At 38.3% G+C, this 23679-nt stretch overlaps 1 protein-coding gene across 1 annotated transcript in view; it reads left to right on the forward strand.

Annotated features, from left to right (window-relative positions):
• The window catches only part of VPS13D (vacuolar protein sorting 13 homolog D), a 248113-nt gene that overhangs the window by 121275 nt on the left and 103159 nt on the right, over positions 1 to 23679 (forward strand). The window contains exons 53-60 of the mRNA XM_069479363.1: positions 1676 to 1799; positions 2623 to 2858; positions 5952 to 6060; positions 11243 to 11406; positions 12611 to 12719; positions 15626 to 15805; positions 17583 to 17699; positions 18526 to 18675. Of these exons, the coding sequence (XP_069335464.1) occupies positions 1676 to 1799; positions 2623 to 2858; positions 5952 to 6060; positions 11243 to 11406; positions 12611 to 12719; positions 15626 to 15805; positions 17583 to 17699; positions 18526 to 18675 (1189 nt within the window). The remainder of the gene's footprint in view (positions 1 to 1675; positions 1800 to 2622; positions 2859 to 5951; positions 6061 to 11242; positions 11407 to 12610; positions 12720 to 15625; positions 15806 to 17582; positions 17700 to 18525; positions 18676 to 23679) is intronic.

Raw genomic sequence — 23679 nt, forward strand, 5'->3', positions numbered from 1 at the left:
TATGCCATCTATTTCTTTCACTTTCTCCAACTTTTCATTTGGAAACAATTTAAACTACAGAAGAGTTACAAGAATAGTACAATGAACATCCTTATATCTTTTACCTAGATTCACCAATTTTCAACATTTTGCTACACTTTCTCTCTCCTTTCTCTTCTCTCCCACCTTCTATCTCTCCTCTCCCACCTCTCCCCCTCTCCACTTTTCTGAACTATTTGAAAGTAAATTGAAGTCATCACGATACTTCAGCCATAAAAACTTCAGCACTTACTACCTAAACATAAGGACATTTTTCTAAATAAATGTTATACCATTATTACGTACTGAAGAAATTTAACATTGATGTGTTTTCTAATAAGCAGTCTTTATAGACTGAATGAATGACTAAAATGTCCTTCAGAGCAACCCCTCCCCCCATTCTGGGATCCAGTCAAGGATCAGTTATTTTCTGTGGCTCGTGTATTGTCTCCTTTACTCTGCAGTAGCCCCACTTTTCCTTTTTTGGTGACATTGACATTTTCGAAGACTCCAAGCCAGTTACCTTAGAGTGTCTTATATTCTGCATTTGGATGATAGTCTGCTGTATATATGAATTTGGGTCAAACATTTTTGGTAACTGCTACCTGTGCGATACATGTTTCCCGTTGCATCCCATCAGGAGGCCTGTAGTGTCTGTTGGTCCCATTGTTGATGGGGTTAAGTTTGATCATCTCTTGGTTAAGGTGGTGTCCACCAGATCTCTCTATTGTAAATTTACCTTTCTTCTTTGTGAATAAGAGTAATCCATTGGAGGGATGATTTAGACTGTGAATATTCTGTTTCTCAAAAACCTGTCACTCAATGGTTTGATGGTTCATATTTGAAGCAGTCACTACATTGGTGGTTTTAAAATGGTGACTTTCTAATTCTCCCATTTATTCTACATTTTTAACAGATATTTTTCTGTAAAGATGAGCTTTCATGGAACATAGGTAAAAAAAAAAAAAAAAAAGTAAAAAAAAGAAAAATTCCTTCCAATGATATATCTGTATATAAATGTATATATGTGCCCACACATACATCATATACATGCTCTGCTTTTTAGCTCTTCTTTACAGCTGGATATCAGTAAATATTGAAGAAATGAGAGAATTTGAAAATCACGGCCGGGCGCGGTGGCTCACGCCTGTAATCCTAGCACTCTGGGAGGCCAAGGTGGGCGGATCGTTTGAGCTCAGGAGTTCGAGACCAGCCTGAGCAAGAGCGAGACCCCATCTCTACTAAAAATAGAAAGAAATTATATGGACAGCTAAAAATATATATAGAAAAAAAAAATTAGCCGGGCGTGGTGGCTCATGCCTATAGTCCCAGCTACTCGGGAGGCTGAGACAGGAGAATCGCTTGAGCTCAGGAGTTTGAGGTTGCTGTGAGCTAGGCTGACGCCACGGCACTCACTCTAGCCTGGGCAACAGAGTGAGACTCTGTCTCAAAAAAAAAAAAAAGAAAAGAAAATCACCATTTTGTAATTATATTATCAACTTCTACTTTTTTAGTATGATCAAAAAACGCAGAGTGGTCTGTAGGTTCGGTGGTATTGATTGAGTCCCAAGCACTGTTGTGAGAAGCATAAGAAGAAAGTGAATTGTAGCTTGTTTCCTCCATTTTATGTGACCTCTTTTGTTTTCTTATTCTGCAGAGATACCCTGGGAAAATGCTTCTTCCTACGCGTGGAAATTACTCTCCGAGGAGCCACATATAGGATCTCATTTAGTGACACAGATCAGTTACCCCCTCCTTTCCGAATTGACAACTTTTCTAAGGTATCAAGTGGAGTTAAGGAGAGCCAGTTTGGCGGTTTCATGTGTGGAAGGGTGGAGCGTGTGCTTAAGATAATGGGGCAATACAGTTTAAACTTGGGTTTAAAAGAAGCTATAGAGACAGGCTTTCTATAGCTAGACAACCTTAGAAATCCTTACCATTAGGAGGTGGGTTTTGCTGCTTATTTGGATTGCTGGGCAGCCTTGTCCAGGCAGAAGTAATCTTTGAGCCACCAAAACTTATTTTGACTAGAGTGTGTGGTTAACATGATGCCCTCTGGAGACATTCCGGACAAACAGAGACAGGGATGAGATTGTCCCATGAAAATGGGAATGGGCAATTCCACTTTTGGTTACTTATAGTGAGCATTTCTATAAATCTTCCAAGTAAAGCCAGTGAGGAAATCATTCAATTCTATTTTAAAACATGCCTTTGAATAACAGTGTCTTCTAATATGTGATTTTCTGTAGCCAAATATCAAAATTCTTATTCCTTTCTATATTCAAAGTTTATCACAGGGGATTTGGAGTAGAAGAGATACCATTGGAAGGATAGAATTGCTTCCCCTGGATATTTGACTTGGCAAAGCTTCTTAAAGCTCTTTATCCAGTAGGCCCATGTCCTTTAATTGGTAGGTTTTCAGAATTTATAAGATGATTAGAAAAGCATTTGGAGAGGTGAGATGATGAGCCTCAGTGATGATTATTCCCTGTATAGGATTCATTTGGGAAGGATCTGGAACTTAAACCTAGGAAGCACTGACTCACTTTCCAGTAACACCACTCTGAATGAAAGTCCTCTTTGTCCTCTCTGCCGTCACTCTAGGTCCCAGTTGTCTTTACTCAGCATGGTGTAGCCGAACCCAGGCTCCGGACTGAAGTGAAGCCTATGACTTCATTGGATTATGCCTGGGATGAACCCACCCTGCCACCTTTTATCACTCTTACTGTTAAAGGGGCAGGTTCCTCTGAGATCAACTGCAACATGAATGATTTCCAGGATAACCGACAGCTTTATTATGAAAATTTCATTTATATTGCTGCTACATATACATTCTCTGGGTAATTCTGGATTAAATTACTGTTCTTGTAAAGCAGAAGGTTCTAATTATTAACTGGTTTTAAATTTTAAGCAGTTTCTCAGGAGACCAAAGAACAAAGGAATATCCCTTCATTCTTTACCAAATCCTAGGCTCAGGGTCTATCTTAAGAGGTCATTTAGTTTAAACCCTTGTCTTTTGGCTGGATTAAAATTTATCCAAAGAGGCAAGACTTTTTTTTTTTTTTTTTTAAAGATCTAGTATTTAAACTTTCTTTCAGCTATTTGTTAGTCTGTTTTGCCTCTTTTGAAACTGACTAATCTTCATCATAATTATTCAAGTCATCATTCTGACTTCCTCTCCTCCATTGAGAAAACTGATTAAGCAGACACTTGAAGGTCTATCTTAGTACTCACTAAAGCCAAGTGTAGGAGTTTAACTTCACAGTAATTCTAATTGCCTTGGAATTATAATTCTTCACTATTGTTTAACTAGTTGTATTTAGAAAACTCAGTGAAGAATATCGAGCTTATTTATTAATAACTCTATTAGATTGGCACATAAAGATTTTAAACACTGGGCTTTCAAAAAGTAGTTATTCCACCAACATGTGCATACAGTTTATTGTTTCTGTGCTGAAGTTAAAGGGACAATTTTAAAGTATATCTGTGAAGAAATGGAAATAGCTGAATCCTTAGCATTGTAAGTATAAATCACCTGAAAAACAGGACATTTCAAGTTCTGTTCCTTTCCAAAATATTCTGAAAATTTTTGCATGTGAAAGAGATTTTTACATGTGACGGGGACCCATAAAATAATCCTTGGATTTTTGCATTATCTTTTTTCTCATCTGCCGACAGTCCAGATTGTACAAGTAATAACTTGAATTTGCAGAGAATAGCCTCTTTCTCCTGTCTGTTGCAGTTCCCTTTGGTAATGATGGTGCTGGGATGTTTATCTTGTTATAATGGAGCCAATTGTGTTTGTTTGTTGTTTGTTTATTTGTTTTTAAAGATTCTGGCACCATAACAATGTGACATGCTTAAGGTTTAGTGCCTGAAAAACCAATTCTAAATCTGGTTGCTAGTCATGTTTTTCTCTTTGCCTTCTATAAATTCCAGTAGTTACTAAGCTCTTCATCTGAAGAATTCTAATGGAGGATTATGAGCTTAATGGGTTGAACTGATACGGAGCAGATATAAAGAGAAGCTTCTGGGTATCTTGGTGTTCAGACTCTAAAAGCAGAATTATTAATAGAATAATCCTGGTGCACTAAGAGGTTGAACCATCTTTTGGAGTATACTAGAACTATTTCTTTGCATTGTTGGAGAGAACTAATGATGAAGAAGAAGACAAGTTTTTTAAAATTTTGTTTTTGTTTTTACTGAGGTGAAATTCACATTACATAAAATTCGACTTTTTAAAGTGAACAGTTCAGTGGCATTTGTTACCTTCATAATGTTGTGTGACCACCACCTCTACCTAGTCGCAAAACATTATCACCCCAAAAAGAAACCCCAAGCCTATCAGGCAGTCGCTGCCATTCCTCTCCATCCCCAGCCTTAGGCTACCAGCAGTCTGCTCTCAGTCTCTGTAGATTTACTTATTCTGGACATTTCATATCAGTGGGATCATAAAAGTGGCCTTTTATGTCTGCTTTCTTTCTCTTGGCATAATGTTTCTGAGGTTCATCCACACTGTTGCATGTATAAGTATTCATTTTTTTTATGGAAAATATTCAGCATTTTTTATGGCTGAGTAATTTTCTATTGTATGTGTATACTACATTTGGTTTATCCATTTATCCATTGATGGATGTTTGGATTGTTTCTACCTGTTGGCTACTATGAACAGTGTTGCTGTGAATATCCCTGTACATATATTTGAGTACCTGTTTTCAGTTCTTTTTGTTTATACCTAGGAGTGGAATTGCTGGGTTCTGTGATAATTCTATATTTAACTTTTGAAGAGCCGCCATACTGTTTTCCACAGTGGCTGATCCATTGTACTTTCCCACCAGCAATGTACAAGGGTTCAAATTTCTTCATCTCTTCGCCAACACATCTTTTTAATTGTTACTATACTCATCCTCCTAGGTGTAAGGTGGTATCTCATTTGGTTTTGATTTACATTTGCTTAATAACTAATGATGTTCTTTTCATGTGCTTATTAGCTGATCATGTATCTTCTTTGGGGAAATGTTTATTCAAATCATTTGCTCATTTTAAAATTGAATTATTTGCCTTTTTGTTAAATTATATGAGTTCTCTGTATTATCTCATGTCATTCTTTTATCAAATGTATTTTTTGCAAGCATTTTCTTCCATTTTGTTAGTTGTCTTTTTGATTGTGTCCTTGGAAGCACAAAGGTTTTCATTTTGATGAAATCCAATTTATCTTTTTTAGGCGGGGGGTCAGTCGTGCTTTTGTTGTCATAAATACTAGTTTTTAACTCTGAATTTATCTGTTAATACCTTATTTTTGATAATAGGGATTAATGGTAACAGAATAATCTAAATAAAACCTCCTCCCAATACCCCAAAGTGTAGCCAGGCTGCAACATTCCATAAAGCTTAGGGTTCTTAAACCACAGAGAAAGACAACATGATTGAAGTGGAGGAAGGTGATTATGATCCTTTTCTTTTCATTCCAAAGGGACTTCTGATTTCTTGCCAAGATGCGGGGATGCAATGATGCTGATCTTCTGCCTGGCAGAATAGGGTGAATTCTTGGTCCCTTGATATGTTTGATGTCTGACTTGTTTTTTTCTATTGTTTTGGTTTTTGCCTTTTTTTTTTTTTTTTTTAGCCTCTGAAGACATATGGTTATCCTTTTATGTTTGAATTTTAAGCCACTAAAATTATCAGGAGAGGAAAAAACGTCAGAGTATGTCTTCTGACAGATGAATCTTTGAACTGTGCAGGAAAAGAAATACAACCCTGATCTTTCTGCTACGTCGGACTTTTTTTTCTATGCTTTAAGAACTTTTCTTCTTTAATAGAGGTTTTAGGCATTTGCTTACACTTGAATACATATGTAAGTTTGTACACATGTGTATATATTTATGTGTGTATATGTGTGTGTGTATATATAAATATTTTTTTTTAAATTCTAGTTTGCAGGAGGGAACAGGAAGGCCTGTGGCTTCCAACAAAGCCATTACCTGCGCTGAGCTCGTTTTGGATGTCTCACCGAAGACACAAAGAGTCATTTTAAAGAAGAAGGTAAGAGAGCTTAGAAATTGGAGTTCAGAATAAAAGATTTTTAGCACTGGAAGCAACTCAGGGTCTAGTCCAGAGTCTCTGTTTTATGATGAGGAAATGGGGACTTAGGCTGGATGACTTGCTTACATTGTAGAACCCCGGTGTCCTGAAGGCACCGGGTCACTGTTCCACTGTGCCCTGATGCCTGCTATGGGAATCCCAAGCCCTTCTCTGAGATGCTTTTGTCGTAGAGCTTAATTCTTGAATTCGTGATTTGTCTTTTGCACTACTTTATTTTTCTGTTGTAACACTTCCCTAATCTTTTCCTTAAACTGAATTGAAAAAAAAAAAATCAGACTGACTAAAATTTCCCTTTTTAATGCTGACTTCAGAGTCGAAACCATGAAAAGAGAAAAAAGTATCAGTTTGACATTCTTTTCAAGTCATTTTAGGGAAATGTTTATGCTAGTGGACCTATATTTGGAGAAAAAGGCAGTCAAATTTGGCCAGAAATATGAAAAATGACAGAAATAGTTGGTCTAAATAGTTGACACTGAAAGATGACAGCTATTTGGGAACACAAAGGTGCAGAAGCCACTTTAAGGGGAGGGAGGCCACCCAAGAGTGATCATTTGAAGCACTGACCTGAGAGGGGATAGTTCCTGAAGACCTCACATAATTTAAACCAAATAATTCAAAAAGTGCCCTGACAGAGGATGCCTCCTTACCACCGATTGTGGTGTCCGCCCTGGCGGTGACGTGCCTTGTTTACAGCTCATTTGGAGGTTATGTAGCTCTTGACAGAGTTTTGATTGGTGGGGGGATTCAAATTATTTCAAATTTTGTACAGCAAATGAAACTCTAATACATGTGTTTTAAAATTTAATTTAATATTTTTAACAGCTTTTTTGAGATATAATTTATGTACCATGTAAATTACCCTTGAAAGTATACAATTCAGTGGTTTTTAGTATATTCACAGACATGTGCAGCCATCACTACACTCAATTTTAGAACATTTTCATCACCTCAGGAAGAAACCCTGTATCCTTTAGCTATCACCCCCAGGGTCCCCCGTTTCCCCAGCCCTAAACAATCTCTAATCTACATTCTGTCTCTGTAGATGTCCATGTTGTGGACTTTCATATGAATGGTCTATGACTTGCTCTTTTCACGTGACATAATGTTTTCAACGTTCATCCATGTTGTAGCATGTATCAGAACGTCTGCATGTATTTTTGTATCATACCAGTTCCAAGTCATGTAATTCTCATTTGCTTAACATGTGATCACACTCTTTTATATATGGCTGTTGCTTTTGTGTGCAATACATTGTGGAAATGAGATTTGGGAATGGTGATAAGTAAAAGACCAATAGGCATAGGAATTGAAGGTAAACAGTTTTTGACGCTTTTATTGGAAGTTTTGAAAGACAGATTTTGAGAAGCAAAATTTTGGTCTGAAATCTAAAAGGAGTAGCAAGTCTGACAGACATGAATTTAAAAACCAAATGAAAGCACCATTGGACATGATGTCAGGTGACTTTAAAGAACGTGCAAGGTGGTGAGGCTGTCAGGGTGAATGAGCACCAGCTCGGAGTGAGATGGCTGACCAGGTGGGGTATGAGCACCAGCTGTGACCAGCAAAGCCTGAGTGATAAACGTGGAATTCCAAGGGCCAGTTACTGGTAGGCAGACGAGAAGAGATTTTTAAAATTAAGTAGCAATAATTGTAACATTTAAAAAAACATTTTATAATTTATTGAACTTTTTCACAGTTATTATTTTACTTGAGGATGAAAACTGGTAAATAGGAGGTTAGATAATAAATGAGTTACACTGACATCTAAAATTACGTAAAAGTATATGAGTGGCATTAAGAAATGGATTTATCCCGTTTAGGGCTTGGTGACTCACGCCTGTAATCCTAGCACTCTGGGAGGCTGAGGCGGGATGATTGCTTGAGGTCAGGAGTTTGAGGTTGCAGTGAGCTATGATGATGCTGCATGCTAGCCCAAGTGACAGAGTGAGACCCTGTCTCCAAAAATAAAAAAAAAGAAAGAAAAAAGATAAAAAAAAAAAGAGAGAAAGTTGACATCTTAGGTTTTGTTTGTTTGGTTGATTTTCCATTTTTTACTTCTGATTTTGAAACAAGCCCAAATTTCCAGAAAAGTTGAGAGGAATTTTACAAAAGTAGTGCTGTGTTGTTGATTTGTCCTAGTACTGGTGATGTTAACTTGGAGCACTTGATTGAGGCGTTTGCCAGCCTTCTCCCCTGAGAAGTGAAGTTGTACTTTTTCCCCTTGTCGTTAGTATTTTGTAGAGCAATACTTTGAGACTGTAAATATCCTATTCCTCATCAAATTTTCTATTTTTGTGTGTGTGTGTTTGTGTGGGTGTTTGTGTATCAGGCAGTCAGATAACCCAGTATTCAGTGGGTTATCTGTTACTGTCAGTATTTATTTTGATGCTGAATATTTCTCATCTTTGGCCAGTGAGCTCCTTTAACCTTTAGTGTTATTTTGACGCATGCCCTTATTTCCTTCCTTTCTGACACAGCAAGTTATCCTGGGCCCATCTTTTATATATATAGTTTTTGCATCATTCCTGGAAGTGGCCATTTCTCCAGGGAGCCTCAATCCCTTTTATCAAAGAATGGAATTTAGAGACTTAAGATATGTGCACTAGTGCACTTGTTGCTGTTGCAGTGTTGCAGTTCCCAGGCTCTCTCAGAGGACAGAGCTAGGAGTTCATCTGTGTACTGTATCTGTCTCTGTATATGTCAAAACCCAGCAGTTCACACCAATATTTATAATTCCAGTGCAACTTCACAAAGTTCATTGTCATTTTCTCCCCTTCCATATTCGTAAACGTCCTTGTCCAGCACTGAGAATATATTTATTGATTTGATCAGTTTCCCTAATGTAACTTGTCTACCATCACGACAATTGCCCCACCTCCTGTGTGGGCACTCTTGTTACCTCCCTTGGGCTCTGATCTCCACGTGCTGGGCAGCCCCCCTTCCAAGCCCTTCCCTTTGCAGGAATGTCCTCCTCACCTCCCTCTCTGTCTCTGATGCTCCACTTAGGTTCCTCTCTCTAACCCCTTGGCATGGATGTCAGATGTCATCACCCCCACCTCCCGGCTGCCCCATCGCTTGTGTGCATACCTTTCTTGTCCCATGTGCAATTCAACAGTCCCATACTGGACCTCCACAAACCCCCACCCCCAAACACACAGCCCGCATGGACTTCTGCCTTCTATAGTCTCATCTAATGGTTTGAGGACTAAATGGTTAGGGAAAGGCGGGGAAGGGAACTTGAAGGAGAATGGTGCATCTCAGATTTTTAAGAGGAAATTTTGGTAATTTCCAGCTTATGATGAGCTTATACAAATGAGCAGGCAGTAGAGGAATCCTGTATGAAAACTTGATCTCACCTTGGTGTCTGCATTTTGATTCCCAATCTGTAGCATCTACAGGATAATTGAGACCCTTTTCCATGTTGGTTCTGGTGCTATGGAAAGATGTATTCTCTTACTATGTATAAGATATATTCTCTTACTGTGAACAGAGAAGCAAGCATGTGGGGACTGGAGATGGAGAAGTGCAGCTCAGTTTCATCTCTTTTTGCAGACAGAGGAGGCAGCAGCACACAGTAGAAAGGGCATGATTTCTTTCTAGATTTGAATTCTGGCTTTGCCACTTAAAGATACATGATAGCTGGTATTTCCCGCTCCTCTCTGAGCTTCATTTTCCCACTGACCTCCCAGGTTTGTTAGCAGGATCAACTAAGATAATGTACATAAAGTGCCATGTAAAGGGATATAATGGTAATAACACAGCAAACATTTATTGAGACCATACCCTGTGCCAGGCATGTGCTAAGTACCTTGTGTTTATTACACTTGTCACAAGAACCGTAAGAGGTAGCCTAATTTCTCCCTTTGACAGATCAGGAAACAGAGGCTCTAGGAGATTAAGTAACTTGTCCAAGGTCACTCAGCTCGTAAAAATCGTACAGCTGGCTCTCAAATCCTGGCATTTTGATTCCAATGTTCATACTACTGTGTTAGTTTTTACTTTGTAGAATGTAATGCAAAAGCTGTCTTTCCAACACAGGTGTAGCGTTGAGTTTGTGGTACCCAGAAGTGTCTGTTGCTCTGGAGGAGCTCCTACCTGGTGAGAGTGTATGTCATCCTGACCAGTCTAGCTGGAGTACAGGTATGACCGACATGGAACTGTGCAGATCGTGTGAGGGAGGCCGTGTGGCAGAGCAGCGGAGCCTGCCAGCTCTGGCATCGGGCTGCAGATCTGGGGCCCACCACCTTCTAGCTATGTGACCATGCAGAAGTTCCTTCATCTCGCTAAGCCTTAGTTTCCTCACCTGTAAATAAGGACCATAATAGTATAAATGTCATGGGATTGTCTTTAGGATTAAATGAGTTATTGTATGTAAATCTCATGGACCAATGTCTGGCACATAGTAAATTCTCAATAAATATTATTATTAATTCTAGTATCTAATGGGTTTTATAGACTTTCTTGATTGACCTGGAAGCCCAACTGTTGTTTATCACATATTTCTGAGGAGAAAATATATTTAGAATTAATAGCAGTGAACTGAGTATAAACTTTGACTACAACCAACTTAACATTTGAATATAATCCACTTCTGAAAATTGGAACCCATCAACATAATATACTTCTTTTATCGACACTGGGGAGAGGGAAGAAGACCTCTGCTACATTCTGTTTTTCTCTGAGTCAGATATTGAGATTATCATATATTCTTTATATAACTGGATCCCTTTTTAAGGTAAGGGCACCAGAGGTCGCCATCTGGCACAGCAGTGATTGTGGCAGTATAGCTAGTGTGGGAGATTGCCCAGCTATTTGTTTCTAATTTCTAAAAAAAAAAAAAGAAAAAAATATTAGATATATGAAAAGAATAAAATTTTTAAAACTCATAGTATTTCTAATTTTTGGTTATTTGGTTCAAGAGGTTATCATATTTCATCCTAAGTGCAATTAGGAATTAACAACAATGAAAATTTGAATTAGGCATTTATATAATGTGGAAAAATATCTAAGTACAGTTTCTACTTGAGAACTTACTCAGCCCTTAGAGGAAGTTCTTGAAGTGAGGAACTGGCTGTGGCCGCCCTGATGGCTCTTTCTCTCTGTGTGTGCATTGGCTCCACAGGAACCAGGCAAGCGTTCTCAGCTGTGGAGGATGACGGGTACAGGAATGCTGGCCCATGAAGGCTCTTCGGTTCCTCACAACCCCAATAAGCCCTCAGCTGCCCGCTCCACTGAGGGATCTGCCATTTTAGATATTGCTGGTCTTGCCGCAGTGACTGACAACAGGTAATTTTTCTAGGCAACTTTTGATTCAACCTCATTGCTTTCAAATTCATACCCAGAGAAAATCTACACCAAAAAATGAGAGTTATGTAAATGAAGTTAAGGATTTGTATTTTTCTACGTATATTTTTCTTTACTGACAGATTCCCCAATATGAATATTGGGCCTTCCCTTTTATTTAAGTTGTTATGACAATACTCGTGCAGATATTAAAAAACTTCAAACATTAAAAAGGGTATGGTATGAAAAGTGAGTATTGGCCGGGCATGGTGGCTCAGGCCTGTAATTCTAACACTCTGGGAGGCTGATGCAGGAGGATTGCTAGAGGTCAGGAGTTTGTGACCAGCCTGACCAAGAGACCCTGTTTCTACAAAAAGTAGAAAACTTAGCTGGGTGCACCTGTAGTTCCCAGCTACCTGGGAGGCTGAGGCAGGAGGATCCCTTGAGCCCAGGATTTTGAGGCTACAGTGAGCTATGATGATGCCATTGCACTCTAGCCTGGTGACAGAGCAAGACTCTGTCCAAAAAAAAAAAAAAAAAAAAAGGCGAGTATTTCTTTCACCCAAACCTCCAGTCTACTCTTACTCAGTAGAAGTGAAATTTCTTTCTTAAAATCTTTCTAACAGTTTTTTTAAATGTTTCAAAAGCAGAAATTAAATTATCAAGAGAATAATTAAATGTTTTTATGAATAACTCCTTGGATTCAAATCAGCTGTTTAGGTTTGAATAAGTTATTTTATTGGCCTGTGCCTTTCTTCATAAAATCAATGTATTTGTTTTCAGTTGACACTTCGTTTGCTTCCAAACAGACTTTAGATGACTTACAAGTTAAAACACAAAATAAAAGAATTTGGAAATACAGCAGAAGAAAGGCTGTTGACAGGATTTTAAATACATTTAGCCGATATCCCTTCCCATACTGCATGGTAATTTGTTATTATGAGAATGTGAGAACGTTTATTATTGTGTTGTAGCGTGAATCTTTAGCGCCTTACCACTTTGTGTCCCCTCCTTGTTGATTTCCATCTTGTCTTACTCCTCTTCCTCATTAAGAGATACCTAACTGCCGCAGGACCCAAGCTAAAGTCCCTTTAGATTTTAAGGGCAGAGAGTATTAGGAAGAAGCAGAGCCAAGCCATGGTCCTCATGTTCTCTTCAGGCCTGAAAGAGTTGACTCAGATGAATTATTACACTTTCCTTTTTCTAGATATGAGCCGCTGATGCTGCGGAAGCCTGATCGCAGGCGAAGCACAACTCAGACATGGAGTTTCCGAGAAGGAAAACTGACCTGTGGGTTACATGGGTTGGTGGTCCAGGTCAGTAGTTTTTGACACCCCCAGTTGTGGCAAGCAGTGGTTAAGCCTTCTCTGAAACAAAGTCTCAACTAGGTTATACATGATAAATTATTAAACGGGACAAGTTAATAAAAAGGATTCTATTATTCCATTTTAGTTAAAAGAAAGTCAAGAAACTTGTTGTACATCTGTCATCTGTGTGTATTTCCATGAGAAATGTTTTGAAGGTGATACACAGCAAGTGTGTTTGGAATGGTTTCTGGGTGATACAAATTTTTTCATCTTGGCTTATGTGGATTTTTTTCTTTGACATAAATTATCTATGTAATTTTAAAAGAAAGAAAAATGTCAACTAAAAGTCTTAACAGTAAGTTAGGTAGATTAGTTTTAGACCTGTGAAGTTGATGTGATAGCTACGAGTCTTTTGTGAAGTATTCCAGGAGATGCTGAGCAGTAACCAGGAGTCTACATGCTCTTTTTTGGTTTACTTCCACATACTCAGTGGTGCCCAAATAAGCATTTAATTGTTGTAGCAAATGTCAGAATGAAGATTATGGACAGTTTCCTCTGTCCTCTTCTTGGCCAGTCTACCCCATGATAATTTCCTAGGTACTTTCTAAGCAAATACATGTTTGGAAAATTACCAAGAGTTTAGATTTTCTGCCCTTTCTGGCTTCAGGCTGGAAAGGAAACCATGAGTCTGAGACATAGGAAGCAGCCCTGAAACTATAGGATGCTGGGAAGTGTACCCTGGGGGCCTTAGAAGGTGTCTAGGAGGCGGGGCATATCGCAGAACAACACGTGCAACTGTGTGTGCAGTTCTACCCCAGCCCAGGGTTTTACCTGAAAGGTAGGTACTAGAACATCAGGCCCTTGATAGAGAACTGTTAGTGTGTTTGTCCCTGATAGAAACCAGGCTGTCCTTTCATACAGGGAGATTATACTCCAGGGCAGTTTGCAAAACCGTAAAGAGCCTCCGACTGCTTTTGGTGCGATTTATTTTCTTTATCTCTATCGCCCTGAGCCTTTTTCATCAAAGACAAGCTGCTTACTTATATGAAGCACACATCTGGAATGGATTTGTGATTTTCAATTAGCAATACAATTCAGACTTCTAGAGGCAAAAGAAGGCTTGTTATAATTGGTGGGTTCCGTGTCTGACCCTGACTTTACTTCTAGTTTGTTTCTAAAGCCCATGTAATTCCAATTCTCTTGGAGCATTTTCTTCCTTAAAATCCCTTTCTGGTGTTTGTTGTTTTTGTGAATCTGTTTCATCGTTTCTCTGCTTGTGAGTGACCCTGTAATAATAGTATTCAGCAGAGCAGAATGTGTTTTGGTTAGGGAAATGAGCTTGTCTCAACATTATTATGCTGAATAAAGTAATTGAAGACATTAAAACATTTCTGACACTACCCTTATTAGGTTGTGCATGTACTTTCTTTCTAAACTTACAATAGTCATAAAAAGCTTTCTCTGTGTTAAAACCTGTCTTATAAATGCAACTCTCAAGGTTTCCTTTTCATTACTCAGTATTTAAAAATGAATACAGGGGACTTAGACACTTTTTGCTATTGTCTTCTCCAGCCTTGTGCTTGCTTTCCCAGAGCCATCATCCCGTAGACTCCATGTACTTGAGGCTATAACAAGAAGGTACTTTTCCCCAAAGGCCTGAATAACTGGGCATCAAGTGACATTCCTAGCTCCATGTTTCATTTTAGAAGAGGCACCATCTTTCGAGTATTTGGGTTAGTTGTCCAGCTCTAGGCCTGTTTGGGGAGGTTTTCAACTCTAGAATACACTTTTTTTTATTTCAGCTTATGATGGGGGTACAAAAGTTCAGATTACATACGTTGCCCATGTACCGCCTATCCCCCCCCGCCCCGAGTCAGAGCTCCAAGCGTGTCCATTCCCCAGACAGTGCGCACTGCACTCGTCATATAGGTATAGACCCATCCCCTCCTCGCACCTCCCCTCCCTGAGTCAGCACCTTCCAGCGTGACCATTCCCCAGATGGTGCGCAACGCACTCATCATGTAGACATACACCCATCCCTTCCCCCCCCACCCCCCATCTCAGTCTGATATCCAATTGGTATCATTCCAGATGTGCATTTAGGTGATGATCAGGGAAACCAATTTTCTGGTGAGTACATGTGATGCTTGTTTTTCCATTCTTGGGATACTTCACTTAATATAATGGGTTCCAACTCTCTCCAGGAGAACCATAGAGATGTCGTATCTCCGTTATTTCTTATAGCTGAGTAATACTCCATGGTATACATATACCACAATTTACTAATCCATTCATGAATTGATGGGCATTTGGGTTGTTTCCATATTTTTGTGATTGTGAATTGTGCTGCTATAAACATTCGGGTACAGGTGTCTTTGTCATAGAATGACCTTTGTTCCTTTGGGTAGATGCCCAATAATGGGATTGCTGGATCTAATAGTAGGTCTACTTGAATCTGTTTAAGGTATCTCTATATTGTTTTCCACAGGGGTTGCAATAGAATACACTTCTTATTGGAAAGCCAAGTGATAGTACTAATTGTTTTATTTTCAGAATATTTTAGATTTTTAAGTAAACTCTAATCAGAGTACTCTTTGGCTACTTTTTTTAAAAGTTTACTTTAATGATTAGAAGTTTTTATAAGGCAGAGTAAAACTGGTATACTCTATTTATGGAATTGTCTCTTACTGATAATTCCCCAAATTCATGTGGCATAACTTACCATTTTACTCAAATAATCCTAACTGATTTTTATCATCTGCAAAGCTGAGCAAGTGGTAAATGCTTTGCTGTACATTGATGGTGACTTTTCAGAAGAGAATTTAAATTTAGTACCTTGTTTCAAATGGCATGTGAAATTTTCAAAGTCATTTCCTTTGCCTTTTCTTATACATCTTTACTCCAATGTCTTTTAGGCCAAAGGAGGGCTTTCTGGTTTGTTTGATGGAGCTGAAGTTGTTCTTGGTCCTGACACTTCGATGGAGCTTTTGGGGCCAGTTCCACCTGAACAACAGTTTATTAACCAAAAAATGAGACCCGGTTCTGGAATCTTATCCATCAGAGTCATCCCAGATGGACCAACTAGAGCACTCCAGGTAATAATTTATCTTAAGAACTGACATGGAACTCAGTGTACTTTTCCTTCCCATTGGTTAGTTATTCAACAAATATTTATTGAATATAATTATGTCAGAACATATTTATGGTATCTTCATCTGTAAAACAAGGATAGGATCTGCTTCACAAAGTTGTTATAACAAAGTAGAAGTAAAATATAAATATTAAAAAAATATAAGATAATCTAAAAAAATAAGAATTAAAGAAGATAATGCTAAGAACAATACATATTAATATTATCAACGTTATTGATCATTATACTAATATTAATTTAATCAACTGATACATTAATAACATTAGCAACAAGAAGATATGAGGTCCCTGATTAGACAATTATGAGAGTAGGAGTGAATGGTATAGGGAAAGGATTTGTATTCCTGGATTTGGCAGTTGGAGGAGCTTCCTGGGAGAAGTAATGTTTAAATTTTGACCTAAACGTTGACTGAAAAGAGTTAGCCAAATAGAGAGGGAAAGGTGGAGGGACTGTGCCCCCAATAATGAGCGTGTTCATTAATAGCTATTCAGCTCCTATTGGAGCCAGGCACAGTTCTAGGTACTGACTATGTACCAGTGAACAAACAGACATTCCCTGCCTTCCTGGAGCTTACATTCAAAGGGGGTAGACAAACAGTAACAAACAAAATAAGTAAGTTATTAATGTATAGTCTTTTGGAAGTTGATTAGTGAAGGCCGTCAGGTAGGAGAGGGATCTTCATCCCAAGTGGCACATAGAATATGGTAAGAAATAAGGCTAGAGGTAGAAGCAGGGGCCAGATCATTAAAAGTCTGAGATATATACTAAAGAGTTTGTAGTTTTTCTGAGGCAACAAGGATTCAGGGAATGGCATGGTCACAAATCTATTTTAGGTAGCTCACTCTGGCTGCATTGTGGAGAGTGGGGCAGAACTGGAGACAGAGCAAAACCAGTTGGGAGGCTCTTGCAGTGGTGTTGGTGAGAGAATATGACGGCCTGAATGGGAAGAAATAGCAGGAGATGGGCCTGAGGAGGGTGGAGATAAATGAACAGAAATGAAAGCTTGTTTAGGAGTAGAGTCGGTCAGATTTAGTGATTGACTGACTGTGGGGATGAAGGAGAGGAAGGAATCAAGAATGGCCTCCAAGGTTCTGATTTGGGCAACTGGGAGGACAACAGTTCACATCACTAAGAGATGACACAGAGCAGACTGTGGGGCAGTGAGAGGTTAGGTTTTGGACTTGCTGAGTTATGGTAACTGTATGATACCTATGTGAAGATGTTCCAAAAGTCGTCATAAATATGGATCTGAAGCTCAGGAGAGATCTGTGAGGGAAATATATTAATAGATTTATTAAGTCACAGTATAATTGGAGAACTCAGGAAAAAGATGTCGAAATGTAACAATTAACTCTCTGAGATAGTGCATCATAATCCACAATACCACTTTAAAAAGCGGTCTTCTTTTAAGGCAAAAATGAATGCAGTGATCTTGAATTTTGTATATTTTCACTTGAACTGTAATTTGAAATCATGTACAGATAACCTAATCCCACTACATGAGGTTCTCAGATCTATAGCTTGAGAGTTTGCCACGTAGACTTAAAACCAAGTTTGCTTCATCATTACACAAATCTTACCTTAGCGGTGCTTCAGAAACCATTAACTTCCATAGGATTCTTGAGCAGGTAGTGACTTTTGACATACACGATTGGCATGGGTTAAAATGAGTTTCACTGTGGAAGTGTGAGCCCTCTTAGTATTGTTTTATTTGACTTCAGATAACAGATTTCTGCCAACGGAAAAATGACCGATCATCGTATGAAGTAGATGAACTTCCTATAACGGAACAGGAGCTGCAGAAATTAAGGAATCCAGATACAGAACAGGAATTAGAAGTAAGTTTTAAATGTTGTAAATTTATTTCTTTGATCATCAATTTTTTTAGAGTTTTGCTCGGTGGTTTTCTCAGTTTAGACTTTCTGTTTTCTTTCTGCCCTATATGATTCTAAATACGGGTTTTGCTTCTCAGTGTTTGCTGTTATCATGTGAATGTGTGAATATGTCATGTAAATGACAACTTAAGTTTATGTGGAATCAGAATGTAACAAATATTGGTAAAGTTACAATAAAAGAAGCTAAACTATTTGAATTTAAATAAAATTTAAGATAAAGAATAAGTTAGAGTTTTTTGTTTGTTTTTGGCTTTAGTTCACTCTGATATCTTCCTTATTCTCTGTTTGGGCATTGGAGAAGAGAATGAAAAATTTGAAAAGGAAGATGAGATGAACATGAGCAAGCACATTATTTGATACCTATTCAGTGATTTTTTTTTTTTAATCAAATGCTTACGTGTAAAACACTGTATCAGGTATTATCAAGTGCAAGGTGAATGACCAATTAAGAGCTTTCATCTCAAATAGGAAAAAGATCCTCAAATAATTACATAATAAAATGTAGAATGTCATCAGTGCTCTGATAAAGAGATTATCCCATCACTCTGGAGTTCTAGCTGGGGTCGGGGGTATGCCTAGAAAGGAAGGCATCCAGTGAGATAGTGGCATTTGAGCCATCCAGCTGAATAATGGTACTCTCCTAAATAGTTTTCATCTGCTCGGTGGTAAGGAGTAGAGGGATGTAAAGCCATTTATTTTCTTGTACTTTCTTGGCTACCATGAGCTATGTTTTAAACAATTAGGGTGCCATATTTTGGTTTCCTTTCAGGTGCTCGTGAGGTTAGAAGGTGGAATTGGGTTGTCCTTAATTAATAAAGTCCCAGAAGAACTGGTCTTTGCAAGTCTTACAGGAATCAATGTGCACTATACACAGCTGGCAACCAGTCACATGCTTGAACTTAGCATACAGGATGTACAGGTAAGAGGGGAAATTCCAAAGTTGTTAATCTCCTTGTTTTCTTGCTGAACACCCAGCCAGATCTAATGTTTGGTGTTCTAAAAACTTTAATGTTTTTGATGAAGTATCTTGTGGCCTTCAGAGAATCATTCTATGAAATAGCTATTCATACCTGCATTTGTCTTGCTAATTAATTTTTCTCTGTACAGCAGAATTCTAAATATAATAGTTGGTCTATAAATAATTAAGAAGTCACTCAAGGTGGCATGGAGGAAAGTGATCCATGGTTCTCCACCTTGCCAATAGAAAAAGCAACAGGAAATCATCTAACCGTCATGTGGAGGAATTGAGGTTCATCATAGGGAGAAAAAGCAAGGGAGTTGGACAGTCTTCCAGTCTAGATGGAGTAATGGGGACTAGGTTTACTTTCCTGTCTGAAACAACTCTAAAATTCAAATAAAATATGGAGACAACAGTTTCAAGACACTGGATGTCAGAGAACAAAGGACAGTTCCTTGAAAGGTGGGAAACGGAAGAGGTGAGCCCTGTATTTGCCGTTGCTTATAGCCTTGAGAAGGTTTCTCGGCCATGGCACTGCCGGGGAAGACTGAGACGGAACCTAGTAGTGTGGATGGGTTGGAAAAATAGAGCTGAGAGTTCAGAGACCAGGGCATCCACGGTTTATAGGACAGTTACCTAGGAGGAGAGAGCTATGTAGAAAGACAGCTCTGGAGGTCTGTAGAGGATCCCCCTTGAATATTCAGCAGACTGCTGATCTGTGATGTATACGAGGAAACTACCCATCCGAAAGGATCAGAGGATCAGAGCCCTGTGCTGCTCACGCAGGGCTGGGAATGGTGCTTGTTCCCACCAGCAGGACTGGAAAAACTAAGCATTTATGGGACAATGGAAAGATCTCAGGAAAGTCTTGCTTCCATGGTTAATTAGCCCTAGACCAAGCACCGCTCTGGACCTGCCTGTCAAATCATAAAAGAAAGAGCTAAGTAAATTAATCATATCCCTATGTAAAGCTCAGGAAGGCTTATTGGAATACAAGAATATTCAGTACCCAACAAGGTACTGAAAATTCACAATTCATCCTATCAAAAATTATCTGGTATGCAAAGGAGCAGAAAAACACTATATAATGAGAATAGTTGATCAAAAAACCCAAAGCTAACACAGATGTTAGAATTTTTGGAGGACATTAAAACTGTTAATATAACTATATTCTGTGTGTTTAAAAAGTTAAGTAGAGACACGGAGGACATAAAATACTCAAACTCGTAGAGATTTAAATGAAGTGAAAATTACACTAGATGGAATATAACACACAACTATGAAGGAAACTATACCAAGACACATCATAATCAAATTACCAAAAACCAATGATAAAGCAGCCAGAGGGAAAAGAGATGTGGATACACAAAGGAACAAAGATAAGGATGACAACAGATTTCTTGTTGGGAATAATGGAAATGAGAAGGGAGTAAGCAAAATCTTTTTTTTTTTTTGGAGCCAGGATCTTGCTCTGTCTCCCGGGCTAACGTGCAGTGGTGTCATCATAGCTCACTGCAACTTCAAACTCCTGGGCTGAAGAGATTCTTTTGCCTTAACCTCTCAAGTACCTGGGACTATAGGCACGTGCCACCACACCCAGCTAATTTTTCTAATTTTTGTAGAGACAGGGTCTCGCTCTTTCTCAGGCTGGTCTCAAACTCCTGAGCTCAAGCAATCGTGTCCCGCCTCAGCCTCCCTGAGTGCTAGAATTATAGGCATGAGCCGCCACACCCAGCCAGCAAAATCTTTAAAGAACTAAAAGAGGGGAAATAAAAGCAAACCCTTTCTATGCCCAGCAAAAATATCTTTGAAAAACAAAGGTGAAATAAAGATGTTTTTAGACATACAAAAGCCAAAAGAAATTATCATAAGACCCACACTACAAAAAATGTTAAAGGACATCATCAGGCAGAAGGAAAATAGTACCAGATAGAAATCTGGATCTAAACAAAGTAATGAAGAATACCTGAAATGATGGCCACAAGGGTAAATATATTCGATTCTTTTCTTCTTATTTAAATCTCTTAAAGAGGTAATTGACTATTTAGAGCAAATAATGACACTGTATTTTGGGTTCTATTACATATGTAAGAGTGAAATACATCTCAATAACAGCCTAAAGGCTGAAGGGGAGAAATGGAAGTATGTTGTTCTAATCTTCTTATATGTGAAGTGGTATGATGTAATTTGAACGTAGACTGATAAAGGTAAATACTATAAAGTCTAAAGCAACCACCAAAATAACAATAACAAAAAAAGAGTTATAACTTACAGTCCAACAAAGGAGACAAAATGGTCATAAAAAATACTTGGTTAATCCAAAAGAAGGCAGAAATCATGCAAAAGAACAGGTGGGACAAATAGAAAATAAATAGCAAGATGATAGACTCAAACCTAACTGTATCTATTAATTAAATTTAATTGCTATAAACACCCTAATCAAAAGGCAGATTATCAGATTGTATAAAGAAGCTAGACCCAATTATATATGCTGCCTACAAGAAACACACATTAACTATTATATAAAGACAGAAATAGATTAAAAGGAAAAAAGGTGGGAAAAGATCTACCATACTAACACTAGTCATAAGAAAGTGGGATGGGCTAGATTAAGATCAGGCAGAATAGATTTCAGAGGAAAGACTATTACCAGGGATAAAGAACGTACTTCCTAGTGATAAAAGAGTTAATTAGTCAAGAGGACATGACAAATCTAAAAGTTTGTATATCTAATCACAGAGCTTCAAAATATAAAAAGTGAAAAAGCTGATAGAACTGAAAGAGGAAATAGATACATATACCTGATTATAGCTGGAGATTTTGATACTACTTTTTGAATAATTGGTAGAACAAATAAGCAGAAAATTATCAAAGATATGCTAGACTTGAACCCACTATCAGTTCACTTGACCTAATTGACCACATTCTGGACTATAAAACAATTTTCAATGAGTTCAAAAGGATTTAAGTCATGCACAGTATGTTCTCTGACCACAATGGAATTAAAGTAGAAATAACACAAAGATAGTTGGGAAGATCCTCCAAATATTTGGAAAATGATACATTTCTGAATATCCATAGATGAAAGAAGAAATCAAAACAGAAGTTAGAAAGTATTTTGAAAGGAATGAAAATGAAAACACAAGATTTCAAAATTTGTGGAAACATACTAGAGCAGTACTAAAGGGAAATTTATAGTGCTAAATGTTATATAAGAAAAGAAGAAAGTTCTCAAAACAAAGACACTCAACAAGAAGAGCAAATTAAAACCAAAATAAGCAGAAGAAAGGAAATACAAAAGATCAAAGTGGAAAATCAGTGAACTAGAAATCAGCAACCACAGTAGAGAAGATCAATAAATCAAAAGTTTGTTCTTCAAGATCGTAAAATTAATAAGCTCTGACCAATCTGATTAGGAGAAAAAAAGAAGATGCAAATTACCAATATCAGAGAGGTACCAGACTAGCCAAATACTGATAATTCTCTGGAATGGGGCTTTGGGGGAACTGCAGATGGCTTCTGGCTCCTCCAATGGCTGATGGGCAGCCTGTGTCACCACGATGATTGCCGCGATGCAGGGCTGTTGGTTTTTAAAGCTACTGTGGAGCTGCGTAAGGGGTAATGGGAATAGAGCAAGTTAAAATGCCACAGAGCTCACTGTTCTTACTGAGTTTCAGCTTATTTTCTTGAATAAATACTCCTTGGATTTTTGCAAGGCTTTGATTAATTTTGAGTTCTGAAAAAGTTGATTTTGACAATTTTTGGCAGAGTTCTGTTATCATGGTGGGTGTCAAAACAATTTCTATATCTCTTTGTAACATCATGCTTGGAACCCTCTCCTTTCCGACTGCCGCCAAAATTGAAATGTATCTAGGAAACTAGTTCCTGGTAAACATTTCCAAAAGAAGGATCTAACACCCCAGACTGTGGTTCTTTTCTCCAGTTGGACAGCCTGCGTTCCTACTGGGAGGGCACAGTGTGTCCCCCGGACTCGGCACTTGTCTGCCCCCTTAACACATCATGCAGTTCCATCCAGATTGTCAACGCCAAAACCTCTTTTCAGAAGAATTTTTTCTTTTATCATATGTTATAAATAGCAAAGAATCCAGGCTAATCCCATCCTATTTGTTGCAGACAGATAGAAAGTTATTATCTTACAGCTTTTTTTCTTTGCCTTACTTTTTTGACCTTACAGAGAAGATCTGAGGAGCCATTTGCCATTCATTAAAATACTTTTTGACTGTAATACCTCTAGATTTGACGTGTGCTGCAAATCATAGAAAATAAGCAGATTTTAGGGTTTACTATGGTTATAGTGCTGTGACACAGACTTTTTTAAAATAGAAAATATATTCCAGTGTGGATACTCTGATGTAAAAATAAATAAATAAAATAGAAAATATAAGTCTTGTCTTTAGGGGAGCATCAACTATAATTGGGAGAATAAAACTAGAATGAGTAATTCTCAGTTAGTATACCTTGTTATCAGATGTGTTTAGGGAAAGAAGAAAAGAGAGGGCAGAGTAGATGAGATCTTCATCGTCATTTTGTATATCGGATGAGATAGGTAATGATTCATGCATTCAGTAAATTCTGACAGGGCATCAGCTATGTTCCAGGCACTGTACTAGGCTCCGGAGATACAGCTGTGACTGAAACAATGTGGTGTCTGCTCTCTTTGAGCTAACCACCCAGGGAGGAGGTCAGCCAGAAGTAAGCAAGCAAGTAGTAATGACGCCCTGTGATACTTGCTGTAAAGAGGGACTACTTCAGATAAAGTGCTACTTTAGATAAAGTGGCTTGGGAAGATCTTCCTAAGGAAGTGAGAGCTGAACTGAAACTTGGAGGAAGAGAGTGAGCAAACCGTAGAGAAGGACACTAGGAACACCATTCCAGGAAAACTCAGAGACCCCAAGGAAGCAGGGACTTGCCCACATTTGAGAAACAATAAGGAGGCTCCTGTGC

Source organism: Eulemur rufifrons, chromosome 8 (assembly GCF_041146395.1).
Source record: "Eulemur rufifrons isolate Redbay chromosome 8, OSU_ERuf_1, whole genome shotgun sequence".
Lineage (NCBI taxonomy): Eukaryota > Metazoa > Chordata > Mammalia > Primates > Lemuridae > Eulemur > Eulemur rufifrons.